Below are 10,252 nucleotides of genomic sequence, written 5' to 3'. Positions count from 1 at the left end.
CTCACTCACTCACTCAATCAATCAATCAATCAATCAATCAATCAATCAATCAATCAATCAATCAATCAATCAATCAATCAATCAATCAATCAATCAATCAATCAATCAATCAATCAATCAATCAATCAATCAATCAATCATATGGAACTGGTGACAACGTCATACTGTCGTATGTCACATATTTTAGAGAACTTTTTTCAGGTCCATTTTTCTATTACAATTTTAACGTGAACGAAGATTGTGTGTAGAGATCACGATTATCATTCTAGATTTTAAGACAAAGAACAAAATCAGCTAACCTACAATACTGCTTTATCTGTTTCGGTAATGACGCAATTGCAATGATAAAGATCAGTTCATTCGAATTCAAAGTTGATGCCGGTCCCGCCAAGCTTCTTCTCATACCAAGCATCGAAGGCTTTGCTCTGTTCTGGGGAAAACATGTTCTTCCAGTCTCCAACAATTCCTGTAAGTAAAGACAACCAAAACATATAACGGTGCGGTAACATTCTTGTATATGCGATTGATTTATTTTGTAATGATTCCAAATCATACAACCCTAACATGGTGTGATTTAAATCATTAAGATCTGTTCGTGTATAATCGCATCGTATTACGCAACTTACGTTTAAGGCAGTTTGTTTGTTACCCTAGTTAAAATATGAAATGTCCATGTGGTGAAATTATTTTTTATAGTAAAAAAATGAATTACTTGCACTGAAAGGAGTTATCACCAGTTTATACAGTTATCACGGGTTTCGAATTGAATTTTCTATCTCAACTAAATCAATGTAATAAATAATCAAGTCTGTATAAACTATTTGCAATGTCAGTTACAAAAAATACAGATAACCGTCACAGATTAGCTTTTACTCATGTCCCTATGCAGCTGATTTATAGAATTTCCTCATTAATTATGCAAATTACATTATTATTTGCATAATTGTAATACTATTATGTCAAGCATCACTTCAGCTACCTACACCAAAAAATTACGACGATCCATCAATCGGTTCTTGAGTTATCCTCCTTTAAACATTTTAAACTAACGCCCCTGCAGTTTCAGAGCAAGCAGCTAGGGGGCTCAAACTCATGTCACTTCATACCCAGCACAAGAGCTACCTACCATCTAAATTTCATGGCCCTAGCATGTCCAGATTACGAGATATAAAAACCGGTAGTTTAGTGGCAGTACCATAACAAGCCGCTAGGGGGCCCAACATCTAATCAGTTCCACGTCTCATAAAGACCTACCCACCTACCAAATATCAAGACAATCCATCTTAGCTCTTAGCCTTCTTGAGTTATCGTGTTGACACACACACACACACACACACACACACACACACACACACACAGACACACACAAACACAGAGAGAGAGAGAGAGACACACACACACACACACAAACACAGAGAGAGAGAGAGAGAGAGAGAGACACACACACACACGAACGCCTACGAAAACCATTACCTTTTCTGACTAGCATCCTTATCTCTGGTATTTCCGACTTGCACAGAGCTGCCTTCATATTGTCAAAGGTACAGGCCTCGGCGACGTCTTTCATAGTGGACTCATTCAAATCGACCTCCAGAAATGTCACAATGGTCTTTATAGAGCCAGACAGGTCCTTGAAATAGGTGTAAAAACTGATCTTTTTAACAGTCACCAAATTGTCAGCAGTAACATATTGCTTCAGTGTACATACAACAGAACAGAATAGAATACAGTAAATACTTTCATCAGGTTGATAAACAAATGAATAGCAACGTTCTTTGATCACAACCATTTATTTTTCACGAGCCGACGTTTCGATGACCGTCTGTCATCTTCATCAGGGCAATTCTGACTGGTTTACTGTGCACTAACGCACTGACGCTAAGTACACTGTAAACCAAGTAACAGTACACTGTGAACTATGTAGCACCTTTAGTGCACTATGCACCAAGTAACATCTAGCGTCAGTAGTACTCAGTACACAGTAAACCAGTCAGAATTGCCCTGATGAAGATGGCAGACGGTCATCGAAACGTCGCTTCGTGAAAAAGAAATGGTTGTGATCAAAGAACTTTGCTATGCAGAATAGATGTTGTTATGTTGGTATTGGGTTTATAAAGGCTCGAAAATGGTGGGTTTGTTACCCTCTTCATGTCCTCATACTTGATAAAGAGGAAGTGAGGGTCATCACGCATCTGCCACCAGCCCAGCAAATGATCACAGTAGTCTCCAAAACCAACTGGATAAAGGCAGATAGACCAGATGATTCAACAAAATAATTCAAAGGAATGTTTTTATCAAGTCGGTTCCTTAACATCCTAAACGTTTAGTTTGTCCAACCGTCTTTGTTTATCGAATAATGCCTATCACTTTTGACTACTTATACCAACGGTTCTATTTCATTGTATTTTGTTTCAATTGTTGCCGCTCAGTCTAAGTAGACATACACTATTGTCTGTCAAACATATCATGATTTAATTTCTAACGTTAAAAACACCATAACTCCATAGATAGGAAAACATGTCGTTTGTAATAAATTTAATAGGTCAGGTTGTCAAAAACTCGTATGAAACTGGCGTGATTCTATCTTAGCTATGCTATGCTAATACAATGTTAACCAACAATCCAAAATCAGTTGGGTGAATTATGTGGATACTACTTCCAATATCTTACCTTCAGAGTCCAATAAAACGTCGCAAAAAGCTCGATTTCTTCCATATGATCCATATGCTCCAGTTATGCGTAGTCACGTGACGGATTTCGCCGAAGCCGGCTTTGCTTAGCCGAGCGGGTCGCGAAAGGCGTACTTCGAAATGCCATACAAACTTCATTTCTCAATTATCGGGATTAACAAGTATTTCAATCAACTATTTGGGATATATTTTTTTTTACATCTGTATCCGTTTTACCTACATATCGAGATGACATAAACACTTTACGGACTGACCTTTAGTGTCTTGCCGACTAACCTTTTCCGGTGATGAAGTTCTGAGCAAATTCATCCCAGGGGATAGTTGCTTTGAAATCCCTCAACTTCCACATGCTATGGGCAAAATGGAAAAGTGACACAACCGTGTCTTTTGGGTTCCTCATTGGCACTAGCACTTTGACCTGTGTATAATGCAAAGAGAAAACAAAACAAGATGGCTGACACATGTCTGCCATGACGTCTCCAATAAACATGGCAGCGCCCATTAACCCAAGCAAAAACTGAGAGCTAGGTAGTATACAAGGATTGCACGTACGTTGGTATGTTAAGACAGTAGAAGAAATACAACATAACCAATACACGTGCACGCATAAAGGCATCCAATGCGATATCAGGGCAGAAAAACTGGAAATATTCTCAAGGCAATCTTTGTGATGTTGACACATACTGCTTCACATCGGCACAGTTGAGTCAGTATTTCATACTTTAGGCTTTTAAAACTGTAGCCCCAAGATGAGTCCTTTATTTTCAAGGTGGTACCCAGGGTCCTTCCAGTAAGTATTTTCCGTCAGAATTTTGGGTAATTTTGTTCCATGAGGGTCAATTACATTTGGATAGTGTGGTTTCAACTCTGTATGTAGATAAGTGACTAGAATATAGGCTCTGAAAAAAAATTGGGTTTCCAAGCCCTAAAAACTGCACTGGATGTCTTTAAGGTTAATATTGTGTAAACAAAATTGGAAACAAAGCTGTCAAACCTTCTTTCCTGGTTTGGATACCCCTAGAGGCGCAAACTGAATAGGCAGGTGTGTCTTCAGAACGCGGGGAGATGGCATATCTGCCTGACGGATGTAGCCCGGCTGTGTGGCGGATGGTCGAATCATCTCGATCGGCCCAACGTCCCTACACTCGTACTCCACCCCGTCTTTAATTTCCCCCGCAGCTTCTAGGATCTTAAATATGACCCTCAAAAGCCAGGTTGAGCCTTGAAAAAAATGTCAATTGGTTGATTTAGTTGAAAATCATAAATTCTAAATATTGACATTTAAAATTTTCACCGCTCTAACCGGCAGAAGTCGATGTTCACCTGTTATTAACGTCTTTTGGAGCAGGGACTACAAACAGCGTTTGTCCGTCTTTATCTCGTCTAAACCTGTTTTTCCTACGAAGTAAATCACGACAAACTCTCGTCAGACAAACTGGTTTTCTGAGAAAGACTTCATCAGACATGTCTGTGTCATGAATGTCTGCTCCACCAATTGAATTTTGGTGACCTGTGTGAATTGTGCCAAATAAGGCAAACTCGTATACTTTTATACCAAAGCTCTCTAAAAGTTGAATCCTAGCTAGAGGGGCAACAGAGATAAATTCGACGGCCAACGTGAAATATATGTTTTCATGATACATTGCATGGCATGTGTAAACAGTACCTGTCTTTCCAAAACTTGCCACAACGATGTCGTCATCTCGGATATGGTAGCTGGGCATGGCATCCAGATTTTCCTTGGTGACAGGAAGAGGGAATCGAACCCCCTTATACTCCCAGGTCACCTTCTGAAAACTCATTGTACTCTGTAAAATCATTATAATCCGAAATTAGAAATTCCACAGATCAGATTCTCAGAGATCTTACCCAATATTATCCAGACGAATTTTACCTTTATTTTTTATTGGAGGTAAAAACAAATGTTCTGCAACCTCACACATTCACTAAATGATTTATGACAGACGTATCATACGTATTTCACATGGATTAATCAAATAAGGTCCTCACTTTGTTCAAATCGTATCTATGATGAATAACTATAAAAATTAGACTATCACCTTTTCAAAGATGTCAAAGATGAGACCAGACTGTAATTATTGAACCATGTGCATCGTTAAGGATCCTTGTTCTTTTCAAAAAATGTGATGGAATCTTTACCGTGCATATTTTATATCAGTTGATATCAGTAATTTTTCTTCAATCGCGCCCTATTTTCCTTATGTGGTAATGACTGGAATTCTCGTATTTGATTGTTCAGACATAGTAAAAGCTGTAGGGCTGATATTAGTTTGGATTTTACTACGGTCAATATTGACTTTAGTAGACTGGGCCATACAATTTACTAAATGACGGCCGAGTCATGCTGAAGGTACACGTAAAGACATGCGAGTTGTAGAATAGATAAACGTATATGCCACTCTCATCATTTCTCTCACTACCCCCCTCCCCAAACATCTAGATCCACACAGATAGACTTACAGAGTCGACACAATCCGGCAGAGGATATAAAATACGGGGCAAAGCAAATGTTCAGTGTTGACAATGTTTGCACAGCTATGACGTACAAATTACTTTGGGGGCAACGTCATTGTTAACGGATTATTTGATATTACTATGATATTATCGGTCCTACCTCTCAATTTGACAGTCCAGCCAGTGTGCCCTCCCCCGGCGTAACTGGTAACTGTGTGGGTCAAAGTTGACACTCTGTCAGTAGTAACAGCTGGTGCCCCTGACCTCTGTCACAGCGCGGGGTAGCCGGCCGTCAGGTCGTCGGCCTCACGTCACTGCCGGGTAAACCTTCCACCCCGGCCTCTCTCCTTACAGGCCATTTCTAACACGGTTGCATTGGGAATTTCTAAACTAAACCTGTTAGAAACCCCGGGGCTTTTGTTTTTCCCAGTCAAATCTAACTTTGGAGTCTCAACCAATCACAAATTAACAGTCAATGATTCTCAATATGAAATAATTTTTGTCTATAGAATAAATGTAAATAAATCTGCTACCACTGCAATTAGAAATACATCGATTTCCTGTGGGCATCTGACTTTGTGTATTGAGGGGGTATCCGTCAGCCTACCGTCCACTAGGTTATTTGCAGTGAATGTCGGTCGCCGCGCGTCATTTTTCTGTGGCACATCCAGGCGCGCCTCGTTTTTCGCCCAACACATATAAACGACGCACGTGTAAACCGGGCCATATCTCTGCATTGAGGGGGTGCGAAGTATATAAATATATATAAAAGTACCAGTAAAGCAACACAAGGGGTTAGGGTTGTTATAATGTCTAACAAACATGATAAATCCGTTGCCATGGCAATAAGTTTGAAATTGTCAGCTTATTACACTTCCCATGACCATCCGAAACGGGGTGCCGTAGATTTGCGTACATGTTGAGAAAGAATTAGATTTGCATTATAGCTGGACAGACAAATGTAGCTGGATACTATTTTTTGTATTTTCACAAAATGAGCTTTTATTATCGGTTTAAAAAATAATGTAACATGGATATTGGACATGGATATAATAATTGGGCATGGACATGGAAATAATGTAAGTTAGATTTTCGGCTCCATGTAAGTACTTACGTTTTTTAGACTTTCATGTCCATCCTATTTCCTGTGACTTTCCGTCATTCTGCATGTCAATCTTTACCACCCAAGTGGTATAAAGTAACTCGATCCATACTTTGACTAACATTTTGTCTCAATGCCATTCTGCTTCCCAATATTAAACCTTCACCCACCAATGTCGTGCCAACCTACTCTGTACGGATAGACAGATGTACAAACACACCGCTTAGCCACCCAAAAACATACTTTGGTACCCGGAAAATCAGCTATAAAATTGCAAGAAATATTCATAGTAAGTATCCGAGTTATTAACCAAGGATCGAGGTGTTCAAATATGTATTTTTCCAGAACTATTTTAGATTAAAACTAGCTTCCTTCATGTTCAATTGGGGAATTATGACAAGATGCGTATACTAGTATATAGAGAGCTAGATTATCAATGGCTGTGTAGCAAGTCGCTCCGTGTCATATAGCCAGCTTTCGCTGCAGTGCCTGCTAAGCTGGCGGGGTTTACCTGGGGGGGTACCGGCTATATACGTTTTATATAGCAACTACTCTGTGCCTAATGTTACCTCAAACAAGGAATAGAAAAAAAAAATTGGAAATGAGTCTAAACTCAGTTGTCCTCCGGATAGTCCTGGTCCTGCAAGGCCAGCGCGACGGCAAGGTTCCGTTTCCCGGTGTAGCCCAGTCTGGCATGCTGGCAGTAGATGTTGTTTAGAACAAGCAGGTCTCCCTTTTGTACCTGGAAACCCATGGCAACCTATTGGTAAACAGGCAACATATTGGTTAGCCTTGGTATATATTCTAACTTAGTATGACCATGTAAAAAACATGTCCATAACATTTGTCTCATATTTAATGATAAATGACATATTCGTCATAGGTCGTCGTAGGATTTTGCTTTAAAAATTGTACAATTGTAGCAGGCAGTGACCGAACCAAATTGAGTTTTGCAGGACAAATATACGATCCCAACTTATAGAATCGTACGAGGATCGTACAGCAATCGTTTGACATATGTGGGTGATAAATAGTAAATATTGTAATGGGGAGGCTGAGGAGAAAATTAAAGGCATGTGATGTATTGAATGAACAACCTTAAAAGAGCAGGCAGCATTTAAAGACAAAAATACCATCCAACAGCAGCAAAAACACACGTGGTAGAAAAAAGGCAAATTTCGTCTTCCACTGCCTCAGAAAAAGGTTTAAAAACCAAACAATTACAATATTTAAAAACTTTTGTATTTAGGCCATGTTGATTTTATTATATGGATGACATCCTCTGGGAAGTCTCATTAATTATAAAATGTACGTGGTCATAATCACGAAAGTTAAAAAAATGACTAAACACACAGTGCATGGTACCGTATGGTGAATAATATAGGCATTTCTTTACATTTTTCTCTTTTTCTTTTGAATTTATCTGAGTATTCTACGACATCAGTGACGTTTTCCAATATTTCTTTATTGCATATATTTGCTCACTGTGTACCTGATGTTTTTACAAATAACCGTATGGCCAAAAACTTTTTGAAAACGGACAAAACTTAAAACCATCCATAATTATATCAACATGGCCTACATTAGAATATATTATTGTTTATTTATTGTTGCTTATTAAAAACCAAAACCGATCACAGCCCCTCACGGCTGAATTGTGAGGTTTGTACAAAAGTTGCGAGCATGTTACACTTACTAATATCTTATTACATTCAGAAATACCTTAAAATAAATTGAAATAACTACTTACTACATTTTAAGATCATGATACTGAAATACTCCCGGGTAAATACACAATATATTTTACATTTTTAAAAACGTTTGTCATCTATTTATAATCTAGTACACAACTCAATGATCTAACCCTAAATCTAACCGTAACCCCAACCCTAACTCTAACCCTAACCCTAACCCTAACCCAACCCTAACCCTAACCTTAACCCTGCACCGCATCCCAAACCCAAACGCTGAGTGTATGCTCAGGAACGTGGCCCTGCGGCTGGGGCAGCAGTGTCTGGAGGATACAATTCCCTACCTGCCAGATGGTGTCTCTGATATGCTGCAGCACGTCCTGCTCTATGTCCGTGCCGTCTCCGTAGTACGTGTGCTGTGGGTACATGTGATCGGGGACGACCTTGTCTGACCAGTAAGGGGTGGTCTTTATGTAGCTGTTGTTGTTAGAGTGCGCCACAGTAAACCACACCCAATCACCTGACGTTTCATAAGTATGATAAATTAGTGTTTTCGAAAAGGCCGATGCCATATACAAACGTATCATAACTTTTTTAAGGAGCAAAACGTATAAAAAGAAACCTTTTAGTTACAAACGTAAAAGAGTATCGCAAAAAACAGTAAAAGATTTAGGGAAGAAAGAAAGAGCTCAAATTTCAAACCGTCAAAAAGCCTCATACTAAAACCATAAATCTCTACACCATGAAACATAACGGTGCTGAAAGTTCTAAAACAGTTGAAGTTGCCGTGCTGTGATATGGCATCGACCGTTTTAAATGGCATTGACCGTAATTTGCTTCTACGACAAAAAGACAAAGACGTATTTCTAACTCATCAACCGACATTTCACCATTCTAAAATTTTTCTGAGGCACGTTTAAAGCCGACCCCGTAAAATTGAATACTCCTGCTGAAGTACGCCCAGTACCATAGAGATACCAAAGAGCCTAAGATGACTGATTACCAGGCTAGCATAGTGAAGCCATGTATACGTAGGTGAAGTCTTTATACTGTATTTTCCGTACCTCTGTACTTGTGCATAGCTGGCAGAACGGTCCAGTTCATCATAGAGCCGTCCTCATACCACTTCCAGTGTATGTTGTGAGCTTTCAGGTGTTCTTCCACTTCATATTTATCCTCCGTCAGGAAGGTCTGAAAACGATATCACAAAAAAAAACTCTGAAGGGAATTTCAACTGCTGATTTAAACAACACATTTATGATACATTATATTAGATACCAAATCTACAATTAAATCATAGACTTTCTCCTAACATAGTGATTTTATTTCGTTGGGGCCCATAGGGTGGAATTTTTTACCCCCGTGTGAGGCATTGTTTCGTTGTGTTTTTGCATTGCGTGCGTGTACGAGTTAGAGTCATATACAGAACGTGAGGGGAAATTTCGTAACCACAGACTGACAGGAAGTATTCTACAGGCCGGCGCCGGCAGTAAGAGACAGCTGAATATGCAAATAAGCATTACCAAGAAATTTTCTGCACCTAAATATTACGTGGAGGTGTGAAATCGTGGATTGCTCGTTGTTAAATAGTTCTTTTTTAGCAAATCGCAACGTCGGTACCTCTAGTCCTCAAGCAGATCTTTTATTGATTTAAACGGAACAATGCAATACTGTTGACGCACATAAGCTACGCGAAATAGCCTAATATCATCGTATCGACTGGAAATAAAATGCTACTTACAGCATGAGACAAAAATATGAAAACGGACACATAAAAACACAGAAAACTACAAGCAGATTTCTCGGGGACGGAAAACTATTCAACCGGTCACCAAACAACTGGCTATTTTAGTGGTTGGACAGTGTTCCTCACCCGGAGCAGAGGGCTGCTGGAATATTACCGTACCGCCTGCCAACTGTTGTACGTGTCCGGACCGCGGGTTCCTGATGGGAGGTAGTGCGTGTACATGACTCCCAGTCTCCGGAACTTCTCCACCACGGCTTTGTCCAGACGGGGCAGAATGTCCCGGGCGTCCGCCAGCACCGTCTCACCCCCTGTCCCGGGGGCCGGGGGGTCGATACAGAAGAACATGATCTGTGGAGGCCAAAAAAATAGATGTCATGAAAGTTTATCTGTGTTGGTAGTGATTATAGTAAAACGTTAAACTTTATTCCAACACAATTTACAGAGAGATCAAATTTTCAGCCACCGAGACGGACCCTTATGCTTATCTATGGGACTTAGTGTGGAATTCCCGTTGGCGCCCCCTCCACTTCTTGCCGTAAAACCAAAG

General features: G+C 39.8%; 2 protein-coding genes across 2 annotated transcripts in view; both read right to left on the bottom strand.

The window, feature by feature from the left end:
• Positions 1 to 292: 292 nt before the first annotated feature.
• On the bottom strand, positions 293 to 5,479 carry LOC109463816 (sulfotransferase 1C2-like). Its single transcript, XM_019760688.1, has 7 exons — positions 5,326 to 5,479; positions 4,357 to 4,498; positions 3,685 to 3,911; positions 2,967 to 3,108; positions 2,142 to 2,236; positions 1,474 to 1,630; positions 293 to 466 (listed from the first exon to the last, which is right to left on the bottom strand). The coding sequence occupies exons 2-7, from the start codon at positions 4,490 to 4,492 to the stop codon at positions 357 to 359; spliced, it is 867 nt and encodes a 288-aa protein (XP_019616247.1). The 5' UTR covers positions 4,493 to 4,498; positions 5,326 to 5,479; the 3' UTR covers positions 293 to 356.
• A 1,307-nt stretch (positions 5,480 to 6,786) lies between these two features.
• Positions 6,787 to 10,252, bottom strand: part of LOC109463803 (dapdiamide synthesis protein DdaC-like) — a 6,711-nt gene continuing 3,245 nt past the window's right edge. The window contains exons 2-5 of the mRNA XM_019760671.1: positions 9,865 to 10,053; positions 9,023 to 9,149; positions 8,303 to 8,478; positions 6,787 to 7,027 (exon numbers count right to left, since the gene is read on the bottom strand). Of these exons, the coding sequence (XP_019616230.1) occupies positions 6,881 to 7,027; positions 8,303 to 8,478; positions 9,023 to 9,149; positions 9,865 to 10,053 (639 nt within the window). The 3' untranslated portion in view covers positions 6,787 to 6,880. The remainder of the gene's footprint in view (positions 7,028 to 8,302; positions 8,479 to 9,022; positions 9,150 to 9,864; positions 10,054 to 10,252) is intronic.

This window comes from Branchiostoma belcheri, unplaced genomic scaffold (genome assembly GCF_001625305.1).
Source record: "Branchiostoma belcheri isolate BF01 breed outbred unplaced genomic scaffold, Haploidv18h27 scaffold13, whole genome shotgun sequence".
NCBI classification, from domain to species: Eukaryota; Metazoa; Chordata; class Leptocardii; order Amphioxiformes; family Branchiostomatidae; genus Branchiostoma; species Branchiostoma belcheri.
The sequence above is the reverse complement of the archived record's forward strand: the minus strand, read 5'-3'. Positions and strand labels throughout refer to the sequence as shown.